The sequence below is a fragment of the Anastrepha ludens genome, chromosome 5 (assembly GCF_028408465.1).
Source record: "Anastrepha ludens isolate Willacy chromosome 5, idAnaLude1.1, whole genome shotgun sequence".
In the NCBI taxonomy this organism is placed as follows: domain Eukaryota; kingdom Metazoa; phylum Arthropoda; class Insecta; order Diptera; family Tephritidae; genus Anastrepha; species Anastrepha ludens.
Window position 1 is genome coordinate 40,159,698 of NC_071501.1, and position 27,091 is coordinate 40,186,788.

Consider the following 27,091-nt stretch of genomic DNA (forward strand, 5'->3'; position numbering starts at 1 on the left):
GATTGCTTCCGAAATGGCAGCCTTTGGCCGGATATAATTCGAGTTGTTGCGGCAACATATGTAAACCGACTGTCGCAGCAACTTTGTGGCCAGGTAATTGAGAGGTGCTTTTACTATTTTGCTTGAGGCTGTTAACAATTTCTAATGACGGTAATGAATGGACATTAAAATACACTATGCTTTTGTGCATTCTTTATAACTCTTCAAAAAGAAAAACAATCTGATTTAATTTTTAACGACGTTTATATTATATTTGAATACACAGTTCTATAAATAAATAATAAAAATATAACTCATGATTTAACTTAAGTCACTGCTGCAATGCACCTTTAAATTTTTTATTTCATATTTTACTTTTTTTAAATTGCTTTTTTTTACTAACGGCCAGCACGGTGAATATAACTAAGATAATTTTTTATTATATATGTAGTAGTATTTTTTTGTTATTGTAATTCTTACCTACATATATGCACCAATATAATCTTTTACTAAATTTACCTCTATTTAGGAAAATAAAGCCGTTCTTCTATACAATCCCTGGCCGTAATAACTGTGACGAAAAAATCACAACACAGGCATCCATTTGTTATTTTTTTTAATTTTATTTAAGCAAAAGCAATGCTGTTACTGAAATGATCAAAATTTATCACAAGTGATAGATATTTAATTATGTGTTCAACATAATCGCACGTACATACAAACACATGTACATGCAAATATGTGAGAGAGAGACACTAACACGCTTTAGCCCCCATTTTTATGCCATTACTACTACTATTTTGGGAGTGACTTTTTCGTTTCTCCTGCACTCTTAAGTGTAATGTAACTATTTGCTCGTAGTAATTTTATGTGAAATACGCTATGACCAACCGCTCTTATGCACATTCGTCAACCAAACTAGACTATGTATAGTTTGGAGAGAGAAAAAATTATATTTTATTTACATCACAATGTTTCATTTACAAACTAAGTATTTCATTATCGGATGCAACAACGAATAGCGAAGAGCGAACATTAAGGAAGTGGTAGATAATAGACTAGAAATAAATAAGCGCTATATAGCAATGTCCAACAGCCAGTGATAGTTGAATTGTACGGACGAAGCTTACTCAAATGAAATTATAATCATACATCCTAATATATTTGGGAGAGAACTTGTATGCAAATTAGTTTTAATTTAAGGAATAGATTCAAAAATTATTTAATATAAACTTAAAATTATAATGAATTTTATGAAATTATTCGCTAAACTTATAAAACATAAAGCGTTTTTTAAAAGGAACATAGCAGAAAAAATTAAGCATATATTTCCAATAAACATAATCAAAATACCAACTGGTGTAGTTTTTATAATTGCAAAAAAAAAAGGAAATATTAATAAAAACTAATAATAATAATAATAATAATAATAACTAATAATAAAGATAGCCATAATGTAATTACCATAATGATGTAGGTATGTATTGATCGCTCTCCCAGCGATAACCCCTTTGTGAACGCCCTATTTACTTTCCGTACAATCAAACGAAAATAGGGGCGAATTTTCGTTTCCACGACAGTCGGTTCTACGTAACCGAAACGACCCGGATTTATATCCGGCCAAGGACTGTCACTCCAGCACCATTCCCCGTATGTAAGTATGGGGAATGTTTATGCTGCTACAACAACAACAACAGGAGCGAATTTTAATACTTTTCAACATTAGTTGTTGTTGTTTTAACAGTATTGGTAGTCGTGTTCGATAACACCCAAATTTTTAATAGTTAGACGTTCGTGACCGCCATAAAATTATCCATCACTCAAAAATTTAGAGAGCAAAGTGACAGTAGATGCAAAAGAGACGCTCACTAGTGCTGAAGTTTTTTTAGTTATTTTAATTTAAATGGCGGGATAAAATTCAAAAAACGCCAGGGGATCCAGGGTATCTGTGAGATCACTAGTTGGAGTAATTTTAGACAGCAAAAACTATCCATCACGAAAGCATATGACTGAACTTTTTGCAAACAAACACAATAATTTCTTGAGGTATCTTGTAGTTTGGCACTTTTGCCCTTGCGCCGATTTGAAAATTGCAATTTACAGAAATGATAAAATGGAAAAGTTATCCACAGAAAACTTGAGTATATAACTCAAATTATGCAAACATTTGTTAACAAACTCTCTTTTTCTCTTTGGCAGAGATTTTTCGCTTGCACCTTACTTTTGCTTGATGACTAGTGATCGCAAATTTTGTTATCGAACACTACTACTCTTATAACACCTGCTGACTTTGTTTGATTTTACTGTTCTCCTTTTGACAATTCACTTCTTAAGTTGAACTTGAAAATTTTAACGTCAATTACGATCTTCGCTAATTTCTCTTGTAAGATTCAAGGGCCTGAATGAAATAATTATTTGCAAATTTTATTTATTTAGTTCCACTATAATGAAGCTTTGGTGAGAAAAAGAAAGTCATCGAGCTCCTAAATGAAGAACATGATTTTTAATATCGTCAAGTAAATTTTTAAAAGTTTAATTCCAAAAACTGAAACCTCACAGATTTTATTAATTGCACAATGTAGCTGAGTCAAATTAATTTTGTATGTAGAACTTTGAATTTTTATCTGCAAAAAAAAAAAACAATCATCTATACAAAAAGCCTTGTTCTGTTTGCTTAAAGCACCACAATGGAGTGTTTTTGATTAAAGTTCCAAAACTTTCAATAAAAAAACAAAATGTTGACTTTGGATTGCTCTTCAAATAACTCCATAACTTTTATTTTCATATTTACAAGCAATAAAATGAACACCAAGGCAATAGCAACCAATAAAATAGCGCGCATACGGTCAAGTTATAAAAATGTTAAGTAAAATTTATACGGAAAAGCGTATTTTGAAATTAAGCGTGTATGATGAGCTCATAGAGGCAGTACTAAAATCTTTAGCGTATTCATTGCTAAGCCATGCGAATGTATATGTCTCAAATAAAAATTCAAATACATACAATACTTAAATGAAAGTGTGATCAAAAAATAAAAAATAAAATCAAAAAAAGTATACTGATGAATAAAACTAAACTAATCAAAAGGAGAAAAATATTTCATGAATTACTCTATGGTAAATATAAAGTAAATAAGTATATAATATTTATCCCCCTACACATACTTATATAACAATGCATTTACTCTGGTAGCTACATTTTGTTAAGGGATAAAGCAAATAGACGCAATATTTCCCTTTTTAATTAATGTATACGTATTAGAATAACTCTATAAAATGCTTTTCAATTATGTGCACCATAAATTATTATTAGCCTTGGCATTTTCACATATTCACATCTTCACTATCGTTGCAATCAATTTTTGTAAACATATACATGGTCATTATTATCATCATCCTTTTCATGTATGCAGATTGGATTATCTTGTCATATAAGACTCTTATCATAGAAATAACATTGTATTAATATGTGCATTTTCCTTTACATTAGTGGTTTAATTTTCAATGTTGTGCCAAACTTTGCACCGCTATCGAGGTTAACCACTATTCGTTATCCGTTTATAATCATAATATTTCGTTCAAACATTATCAAATTAAAATATATAGTAATTATATTATCATCATACTTAAATAACCACAATTAGTAAAATAGGTATAGATGCTCTACAGCCAACCACCTTTGCGTCCAAACAGTAAAGAACTTACGCTTCCGACAAATGCTTGTGTTATACTTTGTTGTTCCCGCGGTTCTCGAGGTTCACGCTGTTTTTGAGGTCTCTTCTGCGTCTGAGCTGGCCCCACTGTTGTTTCGCTCTTTACTCCAGATATTGAGGCTCCTGAAGACACTTTTCCTAGATCGGGGCGTACACGTCCACCACCACCACCACCGATAGTACCCAAGTCTGGCCGCTGTTGACCAGCAATACCATTCTTAAGGGTTCGACGCGATTTTTGTCGCTGTAATTGCTTTATACGAGACTCTGTTGTGCTCGTGGACGAGGTTGCCGTCGCTACGCCACCCGCATTTTGTAGCCCTCCTATCCCAGAGTGATCCTCATCTTTAAACGCAGGTCTTTCTGTGCTTATTGCGCTTGTTGTTGCTGTTGAATCTGTTGTTGTATTTCTAAAGTGGCATTCGTCGATGCTCCCGCTCGCTGTTGTAGTTGGTGGTGTATTAAGTCCTTTATGTAGCACAGTTTTTATTTGATCACGATCGAAGTGAATGTCGTCGACTACGTTGTTGGCGCAAGTGTGCAGATTCTTAAGACTAATTAATTGTGCCATTGGACTGGAGCTGCGACTTGCTATTCCACTAGCCATTTGCGACATAGCATTGGGATGTGCGACAATAATATTCTCCAAACCAATACTCTCGACTTTTTCTACCAACTTCAGCGAACGTAAAGCTCGCCGTTCTAAGCGCGATAGCATTATTTTTTGTTGTTTTTGTTGAGCTTGATTACGGTTTGGCCTTTCAATGTCACCAATTAGTTTACGTCTAATTAAATCTGCACCTGTCGATAAGATACCGAACAATGGTTCGGGCGATGAGGAACGTGGAGGTGAACCCTCTGAAATGCAAAAAAATAAGGGCATCAGGATAATCACTTATTGAGTCAACACTGTGCTTGGGAAAGTAAATATGTACTACCAAAAATGCAAAGTTGGCAAATAATAAACTAAACTAAATATTTCGGTTTTTTCAGTTGGATGAGAACTATCGATATCGATAACTAAGGTTGGACAGCTAAGAATGGCAAAATGTGTTGATATTTACTGAACAAGGTTTGGAGCAGGAACATCAAATAATTGGAAAAGTTGTGCCGAATAGCGGTTACCCCTCGGTGGGCAATGGCAAACCTCCGAATGTATTTCTGCCATGAAAAAGACCCTCATAAAAAACATTTGACGTTCTGAGTCGGCTTAAAATTGGAGGGCCCTCCATTTGTGAAGCACCATCAAGACATATTCTACAAATAGGAGGAGAAGCTCGGCCAAACACCTAACAGTAGTGTACGCGCCAATTATTACTACCTGTTTTTTAAGGTTTGCAAAGTCGTCATGAATCGTTTAACGCCAGAACAACTCTTCCAAAATGTGGAAATTTACTTAAGGGTTTTCCAATAACAGGTGTTATCTATCGCTATCGAGAGATGATTAACGATTTTTTATGGCCGGAATTGGATGGTATTGATCTGGACAACGTTTATTTTCAACAAGACGGCGCTACGAGCCACACAAGCAACGAAACCATTAATCTTTTACGGGAAAAGTTTCAGGACTGTGTTATCTCTCGAAGAGGTGATCACAATTGGTCACCGCGATCTTGTGACTTTTTTCTTTGGGGCAACGTGAAAGAGAAGGTCTACGCCAACAGCCCAGGGTCGATTCAAGACCTCAAAGATGGAATACGTGAGGCTATCGAGGACAAAGGGCAGTCACTTTGCAGTTCGGTTATGGAAAATTTCATGAAAAGGATATTGTCTGTAAGCGTGGTCGTGGTGGTCATTTGCCTGATGTTATTTTCCACTATTAACGGCATACCTTCCTCTTTATAATGGAATAAACATCCGATCATTTATATTAAAAAATAGCATTTTTCTTTGAATATCAAAATAACACCTCTTATTTGAAAGCCCTTTGTAATATTTCTTCACCAACAGCCGATCAATGTATTGCGCAGTATTAACGGGTTATACACAAATAATGAGTATTGAAAAAAATTGCTCTTATCACTGTAAAATTTCATAGAAAATGTTCTTAAATTTACTGCAAAAAAAAATCCACGAAAAATGAAAAAGGGAGACTTGAGAGGAATCTCCTTCTAAGTACTTCTATGGCTGACTGAAAATATAATAAATGAACAAAAAACAAAACGAAAGCCAAATATGATAATGAAAATATTGAACACCATTTTATGATTACGATTGAATGTATTTACAGGATTTAAAACTATAAACTAGAGCATTTTTGTTAGAATAACTTAATCTGTTGTATTTCAAACACGGAACTAAATTAAAAAAAAAAACAGCAAAAGATGGAGGAACTAGTAATTTGCAGTATTTACAAAAAATATGAAATACATATGAATATACATATATGAATTACAATTTATTTTATTAACTTTAAAACATATTTTTATTAAGCGAATACTTTAGATTGCTCATGTAGGTGAGTCATAGCATTTTTATGCTGAAATTATTTTACGCGAAATCAATCCAATTCACTGTGCTTGGATTATAAAAAATATCAAAAAAAAAGTTTGTGAAAGTGTTTAACTTACCGGGACTATTGCAGGGTGTGACAGTGGGTGAAAAGTTCGGCCCGGCAGGTGTGTTCAATGCACTTGGCGTCACAGCTTTAATTCCACGCTCATTCAACATAGAAGCCAGACCTAAATTAACCGAAAACGTCGAGCATGAATTCTTGCGCGACAGACCACCGTGTGGTGTGGGCGGGCAACTTGGTTGTCGAGAAGTAGACGCTGATGCCATGCGCGACGATAATTGCGACTGTGATAAAAACGATAGATCATTGAGACCGTCATCGGGATGCATTACCATGCTCGTTGTATAGGTGTATGTACAGCCAGAGGCCTCAAATTGCTTGCCAGGCAAGTCATCACTCACGTCCTCCTCCACATCAGACAGTGTATATACTTGCATGCCCAAATCATCTAAACCGCGACCACCGCGAATTGTTACGCCTGGTCGTTCCTCAAGTAAGCCGCTCAACGTTGGCGTTGCCAAACGTGACCAATGGTGCAATGTTTGGGAACCTTCAATTGGTTTCACAATCTGCAATTTTTCGGGTAGACGCCATTGTTGCATTGATGCCGACATGTTCGTTGACGAAATGCCCGATGAACCTGTCGACATAATACTATCTGGCGTGCGTATACCTTGCGGAAGTGTGTTTGTGGTTGTTGGCTGTTCATCATACGTATATGTGCCAACTGGAGCATACGACAGCATAGCACGACGGGCCAACACTTCTGCTGGTGTGAGTCGTTTCAATGCGGCTTCCAAGTCTTTAGCTCCTGGCGCACCAGGCACCCCAGATGGTGCCGCTGGATAGCCGTCGTCCGATTGTGATGCCAGGCTTTCGCACGACAAGGTCTTTAGACCCATAGGATTATCGTCGAAGGCGGCACCACGATACGGCATCGCAGACATCCGCGGCCCCACCGAACTACTCATCGCCATAGCGCCAAGTTGCGTCATTGATGAATTCCCACTATCCATGTAGTTGCCAGTTTTGCTCGCACAACGCACTGTCTCGAAAACGCGTTTATATGGAGGGAGAGTACCAACACCAACGCCTATCGCATACGCAGATCCAGCTGCTCCACCGCCACCACCATATATTCCAGGCAATTGAGACATTAAACGACCCATACGTTCAGCGCGCTGAGTATCACCCGAAATACCAGAATCAAGACTATTCTCTGAGTACATCGATGATTCCATCAACTCGCACTGCAAGGACTCCGGTTGCAGCAAACCAGAGCTCGATATAAATGAGCTGCGTGCTTGTGGCATTGTTTTCTTTCGCTGATTGCGTAGCTGCTCTTGGGCTTCTTGCAGTAGAGCCAATACTTCTTGATAGCGCTGCTTGAATTCAAGTAATTCTACAGCTAATGAATTTTGGTTCTCTTTTGTTATATTCAAAAGTGTAACATGCTCATCATTGTCGTGCGTTAACTGATGCAGTCTCATTTCGGCTTCGGACAAACGCGCTGTCAAACTGATAATTTGTTCGTGTTGTAAACGATTCTCCTCTCGCTGACGCTCCAACTCCAAACTCATGCCGCCGAAGCGACCATTAGCTTCATTCAATTGTGCTGTGATGTCTTCCATTAATTGGCGTTCTTGGGCCTCTACAGCATCTGTTTGCGAGGCAATTTGTACGACTTCAAGTTTTAAGGACTTATTCTCATCCTGCAAGGAAGCGATTTTCTTTTGCAGTAAATCCAAAGTAATTGATTTGGAAAACGTAGGCGTATCTTAAATTAGAAGGAAAAAATAGAGACATCATTATTGGATAACATTAAATATGACTTTACTTAAATACAAATAAAATATACATAGATAAGTGCATGTGCGTGAATATTGTTATGCAGCATGTAACTTTTGATATCACGTATGGCAAATACATAAATTGGTTCTAGTCAATACAACGTCGATGTGGCAAGGAAAGGCACGGTTCTATTAATAACGAGGCCGCAGCCTCTCTAGTCTGTGCATCCGTTATCTATTGTACACATCTATCAAATTTAGTTTATCAATGCACTCAAAGAATAATGAGGATTTAATCTTAAACAGGGCATTGAGTGCCGCCTGACTGAAGCTCAGAATAGCTATTCGCTCATTCCGGAAATTTTTATCTACATATGTTAAGTTGATTTCTGTATGTAGATAGATTGCACACACTTCCGCCTGAAAGATGCTGGGAAAACTACCCAGATACTATATCCAGCACTTATTCCTTCTGGTGTTTTCGAGCCCTCTGTATGTATACCTATGGGCAGGTGTACTCCAGCTTATTTTATCGCCTCCTCCGATCCCGGATTACTTCTCAAATTTAAAAAGCTTAGTGATATCATCTCTGAGTAGCTGAGCAAGAGAGAGCTGCAATCTCAACGATTCCATGTTCTTGGATGAGATCACTTTTCCTTTGCCAAACTAATCATAGCCAAATTAACAAAGATTAATTATAGTTTTCTATAAAATTTATTGAGACGATATGGAAAAAAACTATTAAATAAATGCGAATCAACCCCTAACGAATCTGTTCTAAGAATTTTCTCATTTAATTGTTAATATGAAGTATTACTTTCTTACCATTTTCACTCCCTTCGTCAGAGTCATTCGTTAGCACGGCGATCAGCTCATTTTTCTTATGTAGTTCATGTACTAGTTGTGCACGATCCTCGTTGGACGCTTTTAAATCAGCTTCCAGCTCTGCTATTCTGCTTTCAAGAGCATTGTTTTGCGTCAAAAGTTCCTTGCCGATTTGTACTGTCAATTCCAAGTCCTTTTCTTTCTCTTCCAGCAAGCGCGTCACAGCTTCAATATCATCATATGCGCGAGTCATTTGGCTTACACGGTTTCCGCATAGGACTGAAATTAGATAAAAAAAAATATAATTTAAGTATAACTGTATAATTTTATTAGTGATGGCATTTGACACAGTTTTATACTTAATATTTACAATGGCTTATCTTTTTTTATATCTCATACAATGTTGCATCATTGTAATTTTATGTATACTCATTCTCCATTGTAATTAAAGTAAGGAAAATTTTGTGATTAGTGAATATTGGATCGTTAAGCAATATAGTTGTTCACAATGTAAAAAAGTGCATGAGTCTACAAAGTGAGCTTTTTTTTATTTCAATATTCAAAACAAATCATCATGATCATAACTTAGCTGAGTTGACATTCCATTATTTTTCAATTTTCATTTTCGTCTCAACTAACCGAAATTTTAATTAAGCATTTGCTCAAATGTACAATCTGCGCTAACTCGTTTATACATACATATGTATGTTTGTTTAGCTTTGAACAAAACCTGCACCATTTCTGTATAATTCTTTCTGCATTCAACCTTCACTAAATGCAAATTGGACTATTGCGTAAATTTTATATACAATACTCGTATGAAGTCTATAAAATTAATGCGAATTTCCATATTGCTAATTGCTAATAGATAGTGTAAACAGATTACTACCTTCGTAAAGTAGCTGTTCGTTCTCAATTAAAGATTGATTATTGGATCGTACTTCAGAAAAAGTTTGAGCATCTGTGTCACATGAACTCATTGTTCCATTTGTAAAAGTAGAACTCAATATTTCGTCCTCATACTCCAGTTGTCCAGCATCAATGTCGTCTTGACTGGAATTTTCAAACCATTGAAAACCAGAGTCATCAGTGGCAATATTAGCATTGGTGGTGGCGAAGTCATCGTTCGTATTTACTACCAAAATGGTTTCTATACCGCTCTCTGAAGTGATATATTGATTTTCAGGGGACCACGATGCATTACGCCTATGCAGTCCGCCGCTAATTTCGACACAACCACCCGAAGCGGCATTATCCATCGTTTAGTATTTCCATATAATTACCAATATATAATTTCAAACATTCAAGTCCCATTAGACATAGAATTATTATATAACAAATATTCTACGTGATTTAGTTTTTGGGTGGTAGCAAATACAAGTCTAAGGAAAACAATTGTAATAACTGTGAAAAGTGCACTTCAAAGGTGTATATATGCTCTATATGTATATTTAATTAAACTTCGATCACACTAATATATCGCCATGTTAATAGTTTATTGTATTATACGTTGAAAATTTAATTTAAGCATTTTAAAATGTGACGCATTCTATTGCAAAGCACAGTACTGGTAATTTTTTAATACAAACACAAACATAGGATGTGCGAATTCGGAGAATGGCAAAATATTGTAAGAAACTGAGAATTTCTTTTTTTTCCACGCCTGCGCTAAGACGGCGTTGCCCTTTTAAAGGGGTGCGAATAACTTAATATAGAGAGAAAAATACTAAAGCCGTTTAAATTGCCTTCCTATTCTGATGCTCCATTTTTAAACTCGTTAATTAAGTTATAATATTATACTCACTTTAAAACAATTTCTAATATTTTCAAGTCCGTATATAGTAATTTTACTAAAATGTCAGATGCCTCCCTTAACTATTTTACGAATCAAAGTTGGCAACAAAGATCCAGACTTCCATTCAACATAAGCCAAGTCTCGTGACGAAGTTTTCTCAAACAATACAATACACAGCATCAGCAAAAACAGCGCATATACATAAACTTAAAAAAATCGATACTGCGTTCAAAACATTTGATTTTAGTTTACATAGATTTGCACAAAACTATTTCCCACAATTTTACACTCTCAAGCTGAACTCGGAACTTTTGATCGCTATTATTTTACTAAATACAATTTGCTATCCCTTCTTAAACGTTCACTCCTTTCTTAATAAAATGAATATTGGAAGAAATGTCAAAAATCAATTTAAAATAGTGTTGTGAAACGTAATATCATCATATATTTCTCAATCATTGAACACACGTTTGATTTCTGCAAAACGAAGATTAAAATTCCGGTGCAAACATACTGTCGCAGATATAAATTATTAAGAGTCCATATATGTTTTGCAATTTTATATATAGTGAATATAGCACTATTCCGCCTAACTTTCAGTTGAATTTATAGTTATTCTGTTTACTTTTTACACTAAAACCTTTCAAGTGCTTTTGCTTTTTCGGAGACTGTGGAATATTGCAATTCGAAGGCGCTCGTTAAACCACTCTATCGATATTAATAAATATTACACACTTTAGATTTGTTCATATACTTAATATAAGGAGGCCAAAATATTTGTTTGCATCTCCAAATAATTTTATGACTGACAGCCGTTCTCATGTATAGTGACATGCTTTCCAACACTTGGTTATGCGTAAGATTTCCAGTGCCTAATATGTTCCACAGATGGAAGTTGCCGTATCTCCACAAACACGAATTTCTTTTCATACCTACGTATTGTAAGCAAAGTATGAAATATTTAACAAAACTTGGTGGTTCCTGAATAGCTTTAATAACTCCCAACATTCCGGAAATACTAGTTTTGCAATTATTTGCCCTTAAAATGACTTCACTATAGTTTGGCGCATTATACCCACATTTTCTTCTAAACTTCACTTCAATTCATAAAATATGCAGTCACACATTTGTTCACTAGTCAATATCATAACTGTGCAATTTTAAACAAAATTAACAATTCATTGGGACTGGCAATAATATTATTTTGTCATACGCCTCCAAAAAATAATGCGGCTTCGCACACACCTTTCTAGTCAACAGCTTAGTAAAATTTAAAGGATAGTGCATACTACCTTCGTTCTTTTCATGTGTCTGGCAGCACTAACTTTTCCCTAAATTACCCATTTTTTAACAACAAATTAGTTAAAAACTATAGGTCTACAGAGAGTGCGTCTTGGCCATACACTCCTGTTCTGATAATTCCAGAAAAGATGCAATTAAACTTCTTTATAGTGAACGTCTCTATAGCTACATATGTATATAGCTGCACTGCATATTTCCCCGAAAAATTATGGAGAATGATTGTTCTACTTCAAAACTACCTCTTAAAAACCCTGCCTCTTACTACTCCGAATACCGTTAATTATCATCGCTCGTCCCTCATCATTGCGTACTTTTTCGTAATGTTTACTCTGAATTCGCAGTACCCAGATTATATTATTTAAAATAAAAAATCAAATAGCAAAATTTTCCTTCACAACCCTCCTCAATCTGTGGGTAATCAAACTTTTTGTAGACATATGGCTACGTGAGCGATTGCACTTCAATTCGTGGAAGTGTGCCGTCCATAGATAAAAAAATACTTAACTGCACTTTAGCAAAACAAAGATTAGTTTCAAATACATACTGATAAAAAAATTTCGATTGGTAAATATAGAACGGATATCTTGGATTTTTTTACAGAAATTAATAATGCGTAATAAATCCTATTTTAGAACATATATGTATGTGATAAATGAGTTAATATCGTGCATACCTGGATCTGAATATAAAGTCCTTACAACTTTCAAACAATTTTTTCCGTCAGAATTTCTAGCTGCATGATATATTAGATCTTGGGGATTATTGTGTGACAGATCTTTCCGAATAATTTTTGCACCTTCTATTTCACCTTCTTTTTGGCCTTTACACACAAAGTCGCATAAAAGCGATACAAAACGTGGTGATATATTAGAACATGTCTTGTGAGCAGCTAGAGTACGAACGCGTTGCATTGCTTCCAATTCCAGTTCCAAACGTGTGGGCGGTTCCTCTAACTCACTGATAGAAGCTAATGAGCTACAACCGCTACTTAATAACGACGAATCAACATTAAACGTCTGCATTACATTAATAGCCTTTTTAGCATTACATTCAACTTGTGTTTGTAGTAGTTTAAATGTGTTTTCAAAACCTTTACTTGTTTGTGAAGGTGTTGTTGTTATAAAACAAGCATTTTCACTAACATTTTCGTTTGTTGATAATATTGATGATGATAATGTATTTAATTTTGTTGATGGGTTTGTGGTTGAATTAAGCAGTCCTCCTTTAAAATCTGAACTTAACTCATTTGAAGAAAAGTCCATAAAAGAACTATTGCCCTCCGATTCGTCAACAATTTTTGAGAACTCCGCATATTCAGTATCATCACTAGGCTCGGAATTAGCATCATTACACTTCCGACGTTTGGAACAAATATCCGCATCACCATATTTGAAATCGGTTGGGGCAATAATATTGCTTTGTGGCACACTAGTATATTGATTGGACATGCTTACTTTATTTTCTTTGTCCGTATTAGTTCGATAACATTACAATTTTTAATGATTACATATGTTTGCACTGACATGAATTCAACATTGAATTGGCACAAATTGGAAATTTTTATCGATGCTGTCGCGAGTTAACCTTATAAATGTAAGTAAGTTATATATTTAACCGTTTGTGACTAATTAATATTTCATATCAAAAGTCGGGAAAATGAAACGTTTATTGAAGTAATCACCTAGCAATTCAAAAACTTGGTTTGGTACTATGTAAATAACGAAGTCTCCAAAATAATATTAACAAAATTATATTTATTACACGGTTGTAGCTTATATCTGCTGCGAATGTTATGTTTTTGTTTACGGCAAGTGTGTTTCTTATTATTATTATATAAATATTTACAAAATAATTCGTATTTATACCGTCTTTCGCTCCAGATGAAACACACTGTAAATACTGCTAATATATCTATGGATGTTTATAATCTGGCAACTTTTTGTTCGTTCCTATATATCTAGTCATATGGCACAGAATGCTTGCTTATCATGACGTAATGGGACTCGTTAACATTGACTTCCTTGATGCATGCCAAGAACTTCAACTTGGTATTTAGAGGGATTTTTGTAAAACTTTACTAATTCTAGTAAAACTTGTGAAGTGGATTTTGATCAGCTGAGCCAACATTTTCAAGTCGCATACACCGATTAGATTCATAAGCACCTCTTATCATTTCAATTTGAGTATATGCACAATCAGTCACTACCAACACAGTTTAGAAATAAAATTAATTTATAAATTTCTTGTGCTTAGTTTCTTATCTGCCGAGATAGTGAAAACCAAAAACCGAATTCATCAATGCCGCTCACATTCCACTACGAAGTATAATTATGGATATTATGTGTTGGAATAGTTTTATGTAACTCGAAAGAATGAAAAGAATAAGGAAATAATGCACATGCATTATTACCTATATTGTGTTTCAACATTAAAAAATATAACGTGTGATATATGGGTATCACTAAAAGTGGTGAACACGACAATACAAGGCCGAGTGGGTCATATCGCGTCGAAAGAAAATTTGTAATCCTTCAGTAAAAATGTTTCCGATTTCTGGAGTTCCACAATCCGTTCAGTCCAGCAAATCAAATTCCGTATGATGATCAGTGGTTATTCAGTCATAAGTTTGGTCTTTCAATAAAGATAATTTCCACATGTATGTATATTAATTAGCAATGTTATTCACACCGTGTTCCTCTTTATTTTCACTAAATCTGCAGCACTTTTTTCATTTACTTTTTCATAATTTCGTTTACTTTAAGAACAGCCGCACGACATTCCAACGCATCAAAAAAAATAAAAAATAAAAAACACTGACAGTCATCGCCTATGCTCATAAATGAACACTGAGTGCACAATGGAATGAACGAAATGCCGCAATAAATTTTCTTAAACCGAACGCATTCCAATTTCAAACAAAACTGAACCAACTCAGCAAAAACAGGGTTGTATTGATAATATTAAATTGTTAATAAGGGACACAGCTACACCAATTTTTGCTGCTATCCATTAGAATGTTTCATTTTTGAGAGCGTATAAACATTTGTGATAAAAATACATTTTGTAGTATTGACATTCGTCATATAGCACTCACAGTCCACTGAACATTTATTTACGATGAACTGCTTTATCAACACGTACACTAATGGCTAAGTTCAGTAGGAAGGCAACAAATAATGAATTTATTTACAATTTACCGTTTTGTTAGTTAAAGTATACAAAATTGAGAAAGACAGTAAAAGTAGTTCTCTTTGTCGCCGCTGTTTTTGTTGTGTAAATTTTTATATACATAGTATATGTATATTGGGCACTCTTTGTCAGTCGGAGATATCCAACCTACCAAACATTAGTTCATCAGGCAGAGTCCTAACATTACTCAAAATTGATGTTAAACGGCGACTCTAATAACGGCAAAAATTACAACAAAAAATTTAAGCAGTTGCGCTCGAAATGTTTCCTTTGCTTTTTGAGTTCGCTTAATACAAATCTGACATCAATTTCAAAATTAAAAATTATGCGCTCAACATGGCGGACGAAAACTAAAAAAGAAAAAAACATGTCGAGGTAAAAGTAATAGATACTTAGATATGTTAAAAAAGACATATTGAGGGAAGAAAAACTATTTTTTTTTTAATTTTCGTCCGACATATTGAATCCATCATTCTGATCATTTTTGAAGTTAAAGTATACATTTTTATATGTATGCAAATGTTATGAATGTAATTTTTTGTATTTGTATACAACTTATTGTTTAATGTTCCCAAAAGTTGATCAAAGGGACTTAGCTAATATTTGTTTTGTACATAGAATGTCGATTAAGCAATATTTAACTCTCATATAAGGCAAAACGTACCTCAAACGCAAATCATTTCTTCATATTAGATTTAAACTTTGAAACCAAAATTCAAAGTAGTCACTACGTATTATGAGCTTTTGGAGAAGGCGCCAAAAAATTGGACAAATATTTGTAATTTAGCATTTGCCCGCACAACCATAGTTTTAAAAATAAATTCTCCTAATGTTGACACCACAAAATTGTTTTCCTCCTCAAAATTTTCATGACTGCTCTGTATACTATAAGGACGTAACAATATGCGTACGTTTTCTAATACACGTTTTCATGGAAAAGCAAAAATTTAAGTTTGCTTTTTTAGCACATCTTGCTACAATTGTGCGCATATATACATATGTGTATAGAGTTAAGTATACAAAAACGTATACAATTAATTAGAAAAGCTTTGAAAAATAAAGCTGTCAAAGTCTAGAATTTAAAAATAAATATCACGTACAATTCTCTATGCCTCCATATGTATGTACATTAGGATGTGTAAATTTATTTAAAGAAATTCTCACATGTAATGAAAAAAAAAATCAGAAATGTATGCTTAGAGGCAATTCAAGGGGACTCAAGTGAAAAAGTAAATTTTTTGTAGTTGTATTTGTCGTTTGTTTTTTGGATAGTCGATTAGATAAACTTGGTCAGAAAAAAATCGATCCAGGCTAATGTGTATAATGAATGTATACATTTTATAACTTATTTATTGTTTATTACATATTGAGTCACTAAGAGGAAACCTTGTACCCTTGCACATATGGAGATGTGTTAAAATTTGTGTCTATACTAACATTTCCGAAGCGCTAAAACTATACGTTTGAAAATGACATTAGTTCTTATATAGTATTTACCTAAAATTAATATTTTATCAATATATTTATCAGATATTCGCTTTTCTTCCAGAACTCTACAAAACTTTTATTCCACCATCACAATTTTTATTTTTTGATTTCACAAAAAATCCATATTTACGCGTTTATTCCACAATCGATTCGACAGATTCATCTGTATTATAGGGCATTTCCAAGACCAAATTCTTCTTTTGACGTGATATTTTAATTTTGGTGAAATTTTCAGAGATTTTTAAACATATCTTTGTCTTTATCTCGCCAATTTCACAGCAGCATTTGTTTTTCATTTACTCACAAAAAATAACTCAAATGTATTAAATTGGGCGATTTTGGTGGTCAAATTGCTGCAGAATGAAATGCAATTATTTTTTATGGGACTTTTTTTTGCTTTGTTAACCTATGTACATATCTTGAACTAATTTAGCTGATCACCTTTGGTTGAAGATGGGATTAATGCTAATCACTGGTGCCACCGACGAAAAGGATACTCTTAAGTCCTTAACCTTAATAATAAAGAATAGTTATAACGTGAAACCCCAGAAAAAAACTGCATCGCGGTAAATTATCCAGAAATAATATAACCGAATCACTTTAGCCCCTCCCCCTCTAGCATGCAAATTATTTATTTGCACTACAAATGTTATATACCCTTGATATCAGAGAAAAGGGATGGACTACGTCCACTTTTCCATTTTTTCCGGGATTAGCAGTCGCTATGTTGCACTTGTTCCGAATTTTTAGCGATCCTTCCATAACGAAGTGTTTATTGTATCGGATTGTTGTTGTTGTAGCAGCGTAAACATTACATGTATGGAGAATGCTGTTGCAGTAACGTAGAACCGTATACCGTAACGTAATAACGTATACATATATTCGTATAACGTAGAACCGATTGTCGAGTCATATTATACGCCGAATTAAAATTGGCATTACGTTTCGAAAAAAGTTTTGCTGAAGCTAATTGCAAGCTACAGCTTTATAAAAGGGAACTGAAAAAGGAAAATTCCATAGGTTCTTTAGTACCACTACGACCTGCATAGATGAAAAGTCGGAGCAGACGGCCAATACGCAACAGCAAAATGGTGGCTCTAAATATTCAATGCCAGGGTGGTCACATTTTGAACAAAAATTTCTAGTGCTCGAGGTATCCCTTTTTCAAATATTGGGAAAATTTTTTAATAGCATAAAATTAGATTGTAACTTTATTTATTGATTTTTTTTCCTTAACACAACTCGATTTGATGATGATTTAATTATGCAAGCACGAAATATGGTACAGTACATATAGTGAATCAGAAATTTGCAATTTCAAACGTTGCTAAAATTTTAATTACATTTCGGGTTAATGGCCAATATGTAATTCTGTAATGTTAAAAAAGTTTACAAACATGTTTTTATATGCACGGAACTTACTGAGAAAAGGGGAAAGTTATTTAAATAAAGTAAGATAAAGTTACTTTAATTTGGCATATGAAAATTTCAATAAATGAGATACATCTCATCCTTTCCGCATCCCCTAAGCCATAAAAGTCGCAATAGGAAGCAATACTGCTGTCATGATTTATAAAGTTAAAATTAATTACACTGCGTGATAAAAAAAACCAAAACGTTCCCACGGCAGTCAGTTCTTCGTTACTGGAACGGCCAGTGTTTATATCCGGAAAAACATAACGCTACAGCAGCACTCTCCCAAACTTTATGAGAAATGATTGTTTACATTTATTGCTGTTACAATAACCAAAGGGAAAAAAATTGAGTCACTTTTATGGATACCTACAACACGTTGCAGTCTAGTAAAACTAAAAAAATGCTTTGGAAGAAATTTGCCCTACACCTCCAAGCACTCATTTTATGACACGAATGTGTATCGTCGGTTTTGTTGAAATGAAAACAGGTATATCAATAATTAACAGATATTATTTTTCCATCAAAAAACAACATGCGAGAAATAAATTCGATTACAGCTGATTTTATGGTGATCGATAAAACAGTTTTACGGATGACGTATTTATTTATTCAATTATTAGATATTTATAATCTAACAAAAGAATATGACTTGCCAATTCGACAGTTTAAGATAAGATAAGTGTGTAAATAGAAATGATAGCAAACAACTGTCTGCTGGAAGAAAGAACTGAAATTAAATAATTGAATTTTATGAGTTCATTCATGCAGTGGACCTAGACAATGCGAAATGTAATTATTATTCATACTATTACAAGAGGCAAGAAATACCACGAGAGGTCTAAAAGTCCGAATTGGACAAATATTAATAAAAAACATGAGTCGGACTTTAAAGACCCAGTGTGCCGACTGTGCCGGTAAAAATAGTGTGCCGGCGGAGGACTAAGATTAAATGAGGAACTTAGCCCACTATCTAAGAAAAGCCACCATATAATACTATGGAAAGGATGAATATGGCAATCAGGCAAGGTAGAGTTGATCAAAGCTCAGGCCAGCTAATTAAGACGACGGCTCCACGACCGTTCCCATGGCGGCTGGTTCTACGTTATCGGAATGCATCGGGTTTTCCCCGACCAAGGGCTGCCGCCCCAGTAAACTAGGCCTGTCTAGTGCAATATACCTTACAGCGATTCTACGAGAAACGGTTCTACGTAACCGGAACGACCCGGATTTATATCCAGCCAAACACTGTCACTTCAGCAGTATTCCCCGTATATGTATTGGGAATGTTTATGTTGCTATAACCTCAACAACAACGGCACCAACAACGGTTTTTTCCTCCAAAATCTGAATAAATAATTCCCGAAACCTCCATATTGTTAATTTTGAAAAATAGCTTCGATCCGGCACAAGATTATCTATTAATAAAACTAATTTCTTTTGTCCGATTGATTTTAGATGAATCTCCAAGGACTTGTGATGATCGCCGTAAACGGGATCCACACAAACAGCGATAACTTTTACAATTATTAATTTTTTTTTTTTTTTTTGACATTTTGTTAAAGTCAATTGGAAACATGATGTATTAATGCTATGTTTTTATTTTTGTAAAATAAAGCAATGGATTACAAAAAACAAAAATCGGGCCTCTGAGTACCCCTAACCCCTTAAATGTGATCGACAAGTCAATAGTTTAGCTCCTAACATGATCACATCTAAAAGACATCGGTTATTTTCTATTACGAAGAACCTAACCATAAAATACTATAAGTTGTAGATTCAGAAACGTTTTGAGTACGATAATCGTGAAATATTTTTAGAGTTTAAATTAGATGAGTTGCCATCGTCGGTAGAATAATACTTGGCATCATTCTCTACAAAGCTTCTCGTATGGTATGACATTATTTTCAAATAAGGCTGTAAAGAGGAACTTTTTAAATTTTCGGCCAAAATACGTTAAAAAAGAAAAAGGCAATACATGATTGAACTACACACACCCATGATTAAAATAATACATACGCAATATTTTGACCAGTTTTGACTAATTTTTTTTTTGTTTTTTTTTTATTAATTTAATTTCATTTTCATTAATTTATTCTAAAACAAATATCATATAAATCAAGTGACTGAGAGGCAGCAGAAGTTGACGAAAAAATTAGCAAAAGCCCATCCAAAAATTATTCGCAAGATCTTGAAACTTGCCAGTGTAATGAAAACCCTATTCAGCAAAGGGAAAAAGTGTTAAAAAGAGATTATAGCTCCCTATAAAAACAAGCTACGAGATTTTTGAAGCAACCTGCTCTTTAGAGATGAAAATAAATTCAACATTTCTAATCGGATGGAAATATTCGAGAGAGAAATAAGCCAATAATCACATTGAACATATAGCAAATAACACGCATACAGAAAAACTTGTGGAGCGTATAATGATTAAAATGTATGTGAAAATAATAAAAATAACAATTACCCACACGTCAGCTGTGGGAATAACTTCTTAAACTATGACTACAAACAAACAGTTCACTTCAGGCATGTGCAAGGTGGCGCAAAATTAATCAGTTTTGTTTTCGAATAACATTTTTCTAAATAAATAAAAATATTTTGAGTAATGGAACTCTTTATTTTGACCTTTACGCACTTCATAGCTTGTCTGTTTGTATCATGATTCAGTAATAAAAGGTTGTGTAAAGTTTGACAACTGATTTCGGATGCTACTTAATCCATTGGTGCAATTTGTAAGTATAGGGAAAAGGGACATAAGTTTGTCCGCTTTCTGTGTTCTTTTGTGAATGGTACTTAATTATTTTTATTTTTAACTTAACCATTACCGGGGATTTGTCACATATGTATAAGTATATAGTGAAAATGTATATGATGATTGGCAGCTATTTTAAAAATGTCTGCAACTTTCAGTACGTTTCACAAAAACTTTGACAACTTCCCAAATTGTTTCCCAATTTTTTTTCAGGTTCTAGAAAGACGAATATCCTAAATCCATAATCTTGTAGTTGGACTAACAATTGTGATAACCAAAACCACAAAAAAATAAAATAAAACTTAGAATTTTCAACTTAATTGTTGGATTTTGACTATTTCTGAAACTTTCGGTACGTAAGCTTTGACAACCTATGTATATCTTAAAAACTATAAGTTTCCCACAAAAAAGATATTTTGTACATGTACGCATTTGTGATATTGCCTGTGCCATGTCGTCCCAAGCTTAATGAATTATTTTGGTTGAGTCTTCCAACTTTTTAATCTGCCCTTCAGAAAGTATTTGACTGAAGTGGGATGTGAATTTATCTAGTTTTACAAGTCGTTCCATAAGATGGGCCAATTCTTTTTCCAGAGAAAGCACACAACAATCAATATATGATCTAAATCAAAATTCGTTAAAATAAGATTACACTTTTTAAATCAAAAAGAATTTACTCTGTTTACGTGGAAGAGTCAACCAAAGGCTGGGCCGCCTCGAGTCATTCCAGCAATGCAAAATTTCGATAGGCGTTGGAAGAGCCATCACAGGACAACTTCGACCTTTTCCGATCTCGAAATTTATTGCCGAAAAGTGATAGGCGCAAACTGGTTTGCCTGATTTCAATGAAATGCTGTACGATTTTTCCTAATATTTTCTTTTCAATTTGTCTTTTAGGACACTTACAACTTATCGACCACTTTTGCATACGTTTTATGGCGCAAAAAAAGTTTTACTTTCTATGTTTTTGAATACTTTTTCTTTAGGATTTGCTCTAAAATAAAAAGTAGTTTTTCCAACCGAATTTAATAAATAATTCTAGATCGCCTACATATGGTGAAAATTAGAGATCTTACACCACCTTTATTATGTGTTTGCATACTGCAGCTGTCTAGTTCATAAAGTGTCAAATATGATTGACGTGCGACGTCATTTGCAAAAATTATGAATTTTTCTATTGCGTGACTAATTTTGTGCCGCCTTGTAGGCACGCATTTTATGCAAATATATATATCACAGACATCTTTGAAATTATATTGGTATATTTTGTTTTAAATTGAGTTTCTATACTAATACAAGTGAGCCGGTCGATGTGAGCTTTTCTTTTTTTTTTTCTACAAATACCATTTTATACCGGCATATTAGTTTCTATAAGAACATAGTGTGAGAACACTTACATATATAAAGAACATGAAACCTTGTTTTGGAGACCAATATAACCCAGTCATCAGCATCGTTTTCCGATCGAAGGATGCGAAACAAACATTACTATAGGACTCACTAACCAAATCTATAAGACTCAGGTTGAAACTAACCTAATAATGAGATAAAACCCAATTTGATGATGAGGAGGTAGTGGTCGTAATGGGAATATCTATTTCTACTATTTCAAATTGTATTTTCCTGTTATAGAAAATATAATATGTAAGGAGGGTTTCATGAAAATAGTGGCACGCGATTCCGTGTAAAATATTAGGATCATTCATTATATTTATATAATAGACAAGTATACAAGACATAGTATACAATTGATCCCACGGCAGGCGGTTCTACGTTACCGGAATGATGCGGCCTTCAAAGCGTTAAAAGACTATCACTCCATCAGCACTCCCCAAACATTTTTTAGGAATGTTTATACTGTTACAATAACAACATAGTCGACCTTTTACTCAAAAAGTATTGTTTATAATGACAACTTACACATAACGCATAATAAAAAAAATCGATTGCTCTCTTTATATTTAACAAAAAATTAGGAATACTTACGGAAATAGTTAAGGGTTTCACGTGTTTGTTCTTTAGTTAAACCTAGACCTTCTGTTGGTATTTCTAGTGCTGGTGCAGGAACGAACCAATCCTGATTTGAATATCCAGAAAAATCTGTCAAGAAATCCGAACGCACTTTATATTTAGGTATTTGTTCCTCCAAAAGAGAAAATATTTCAACTTCAGGTAAATTTTCGCTGCTGCACAAATCTGTAACAAATAGTTGTTTATGAATGTGTTTGAACAAAAGTAAAGCATGTATATATGAAAGTATGTATGTATATGTAAACGGGTCCCAAAAGAAATAAAAAAAAGTCACACCTTTTCCAAGTTGCACACCTCGAAAGACATTGAAAATCACAAAAAACCAAACCCAGAAAATAATTTAATTTAAAAGATTTTTGTTAGGTATTCATATGTAAGAGTGTACTCGCATATGTCTGCTTTTACGTGCATTGCTACTGATGAATCAGAGCTGCAAAGGGTGTATACACTTTTACTTTTATTAGCCGATAAATATTCTAGTTTTTATAAGCCCCATCGGCTGAAATATAATATTAATATTAGAAATTATGAACGGCTGATTTTTTTTTTAACTATCCTCCTTTCTTGTAAAAACTAAATTCAGTCGAATGCAATCTTGAGTTCTGATGGATTTCGTAGGTGTTAGACTATTCCCCCACGATCGTTTAGATTTCTTGACGGAATTAAATAAATAAAATGTAAATAAAAGTTTATTACACTGTCACTAACAGATTATTTCAAGTGCAGTTGAATGAAAATTCTTTACTGCAGTTCTGACATACATACTTGCATGCATACACATATGCATATATACAATACTATGTGTGTAATACCTGTGATACAGCCGGCATCGACCATTTGCACTGTTGCTTTAACATTTTGGTATTGTTGTGTAAGGCGCTTCGTTGATAATTTGGGTAAATGTTTATTAAGCGTAGCTTGTGCTGATGGACTGAGCGGGGCGGAGGACCTTAAAGGTGTTGAAAGCATGTAAGCCCCGGATTCCTAAAAAAAAATTTAAAAAATTTTAAGTTTAATATGTGATAATTTTTTCCGATTTCTAAATTAACTCGAACCTACATACTAACGTTAATGCTAATAAATAAATAAATAATGACAAACACTCTCAATTACATAAACTTTGGAAGATCTGTCTCATGAATTCAATTACCGCAACGCTGTCTAATATCTCTAGAAGACATCACCTGAACGCTAAAACTCTACCGGTGGTCATCAAAAAATATATGTCAAGAAATGAGTTTCTGATAAGCTGGTAGTTTATGAACACAGCTAAGGGAGATATCTGGTTGTGCCTGGAAAGTCTTAATTACACTTTATTACCATTCATAACATTTAATCTCACACTTTGTTTCTCATTGTCCGTTCACAGTTTACGATGTCAGTGTTTATACTTGGCATGAAAATGAAAATCAATTTAAATGCATTTATTAGATTCCTACATAAATATTCGGTTTCTAGTATGTATTTTATATAAAACTGACCTCGAAATGAGCGGTCATATCTAGAATTTTGACAAATACACAAAATTCACAATGAAAATTTATTATCTGTGTTTAGTCAAATCGGCCAGACTGTTAATTAAAAACCTGAAATATAATGTTTCAATTCGATTAAAGTAAAACATTGCCCAGTACTAAACACGATATATTCGTATGTACATACATATACATATAGCTATATTATTGCGCCAAATTGCAAATTAATATATTATCAGTTACGCCGACGAAGAAGGTGCTAATCGTAATGACCCCTTATTCCTTCCCTTGCTTTCATAATATACTAGAGTAACTGATGAGAAAACCAGTTGACTACTACCAGTACGTAATGGCAAAGGTGTCAATATTATAACAAAAAAAAAAAACAATCTTTTTTGGAGTTGTTCGACGAATAAATGAGATAAGTAACATGCCTACGTGCAAAAGTGGTGATACCCCAGCTGCTCCATCAAACAATGACGTTTGCGTTTGTTTAATGATCATGAACTGACTTCACGCTGTATGTACATAACAACATACATACATTCATAAACGTACATATGTTGCATTAAATTTAGCCAAACAGCCAAAAAATAGAAATCGAAGTTACCTTAGCAAGTACACATCTGAACATTAAAAAAGCAACACCGAAAGTATTCATTACTCATTTTGTTATATTTATTTTCGCTTAGAGCGAACTAAACTCAGAAATGATTTAGCCGCTTAGGTGTTACTTTGATTTCAAAATTGGAGTGCTTTATAAGAAAGCCCTGAAAGGACTCGATTTTAGAAATTAATGAATGAAGCAAAATGTATATATGTACAAAGATTTGACTTTAAATAAACGAACGCATAGCAAAAGCATAGCGTAAGCTAGAAGGCTGGAACTTCATATTAGGAGTTGGATGTAACTGTGTGACACGCTGCCATTATTTTGACCGCAACGCTACACTAAATACACATACATACATACGTATATTTATGAGCATGCCTTATATACACGTAAATACATATCTGAAAGAATTGTTTACGGAAATATATACTGATGTATTTATTCACTTATAATAATATACATATTTATGTAGTTCGCTGTATGGTACGGTTTATTAAGATGAATTTAAAGATTCTATTCCCTTCACTCTATTCAAACAATTGCAAGTTTTATTAATTAAAAAGCTGGATACAAGGTATATTTAATTTAGTGAGCGATCTACTAAAGTTATTGCTCATATGTTATCGCATATTGACAGCTTTATCTAGCTATATTTTAAGTGGCTATATACTTATGACTTATGACTTATAAAGCCATCAGTATTTAGGGATTTTCATTGCATAATAAAAGTTTTCTTTTTTGAAATGAATGCCGGTCTAGATATATGGAAAAAAAATATAAAAATGGAAAACGGCATGTTCCAGTTCTCTTCTAAACATAACAAAATCAGATGTATATTGTTCAGATTTTCTATGTTTCCCTCCTATGGCAATGTAGTCACGTATAAACCATTGCCATGTCTTTTATCATATTAACACTTGGACAATTTTTTAACGAATTAATTTTTCAAACAACACATTTTTGAAATTGACAGCGATAATTAACGATTTAAAATTTGTAAGCTTTGCAAATAGAACTTCCCCGGTTCTTATATAAGCGGAAAGAAATGCAAACAACTATGATTCTATTTGTATGTCTTTGGACAGCCACAAAAAATTTGCGTTTAAAATCATACACTTGTGTAGGCGTTTATGTCACTGAACGATTACAAAATCATTTCCTCATACCCTGCAAATAACGAAAAGAGAATTTCTTCAAAAAATTATAAAGCATATTATTACCATTGTCTATTTTTTATCCAAAATTCTTTTCTCGTTGATCTGCTATTCCTTCGTATGATTGCCAAGTTATTTTTTTTTGTCCTAGGTTAGAGCTTCATTAGAAAAATCGAATTTTCCGCTTTTCATTACGAATGTCCGTCTATTATTATTGTTGCAATTATGTGCTTTATTCGTTGCTACTTGTACGAGGTTCGCCTTTTTCACTCAGCACACTGGATACGATTACGCACACATTATTTTTATTTTTTCTCCATTTCCACTTCGGCTCGGTGTCACAACTTATTGCATAAAAAAGTAACCTTTCTTAAAATAAAATAGATTGCCTTAATTGTAGTCTATTTGCACTAAGATATTCTATTTCATATAGTTTCGTTTGGACATTTGATGATTTAATTGTGCAAAACTAAAAAAAGGAATGCTTAAATGACACTGCGCAACGAAAAATGACTGAGCTCTGTTTAATCGACACTGAAACCGTTCAGTGAGCTCTGCTTGAAAGATGCGTTCGGACGAAAAGTAAATTGTTTTGTGACATGAGAACAGTAGAGTTGGGCAAAATTTGTTTTATTTTGGTCTGTCTGAGTAGGGCTGCCACAATACGCTTTGTAAAGTAAAGCCTCAAAATTTAAAACAGTTCTTATGCAATTTAATTTGACTCTTAAATAAAAACATATTAAATGCATTTCTAAAAACTGTTGATAATTTTTTTTTTTTAAGTTGAAACAATTAAGCTATACAAATACAGAATACAACATTTTTTAAGAGTGAAAACTCGCAAAAAGCGAAAGAATAATTAAAGAATTTAGAAATATGGAGGCTCAGCCAAGTATATTTTTGATAACCCTTTACCATCCGAGGTCAGCATTAACTGAATGTTCTTCCATTAGAAAGAAATCACCAAGATGAACACGCCAAAGCACATTGAAAATGTAGAATGATAGAATACAAGATTGCGCCTTCCTAATTCGCCGTGATGTCAGTTCTGCGCG

The 27,091-nt window shown here is 33.9% G+C and overlaps 1 protein-coding gene across 9 annotated transcripts; it reads right to left on the reverse strand.

The window, feature by feature from the left end:
- Positions 1 to 449: 449 nt before the first annotated feature.
- Positions 450 to 26,589, reverse strand: LOC128864946 (trafficking kinesin-binding protein milt). Of its 9 annotated transcripts, XM_054104739.1 has the most exons (6): positions 26,103 to 26,589; positions 23,607 to 23,778; positions 22,750 to 22,959; positions 8,822 to 9,100; positions 6,262 to 7,983; positions 450 to 4,549 (listed from the first exon to the last, which is right to left on the reverse strand). In XM_054104739.1, exons 1-6 carry the CDS (start codon positions 26,103 to 26,105, stop codon positions 3,642 to 3,644), a joined length of 3,294 nt encoding a protein of 1,097 aa, XP_053960714.1. In that variant the 5' UTR covers positions 26,106 to 26,589; the 3' UTR covers positions 450 to 3,641. The 9 variants fall into 9 exon arrangements, with proteins under 9 accessions (XP_053960714.1, XP_053960710.1, XP_053960708.1 ...); XM_054104735.1 differs by lacking the exons at positions 22,750 to 22,959; positions 23,607 to 23,778; positions 26,103 to 26,589 and adding exons at positions 12,592 to 13,502; positions 14,675 to 14,843; XM_054104733.1 differs by lacking the exons at positions 22,750 to 22,959; positions 23,607 to 23,778; positions 26,103 to 26,589 and adding exons at positions 12,592 to 13,502; positions 14,655 to 14,843.
- Between the last annotated feature and the right edge of the window lie 502 nt (positions 26,590 to 27,091).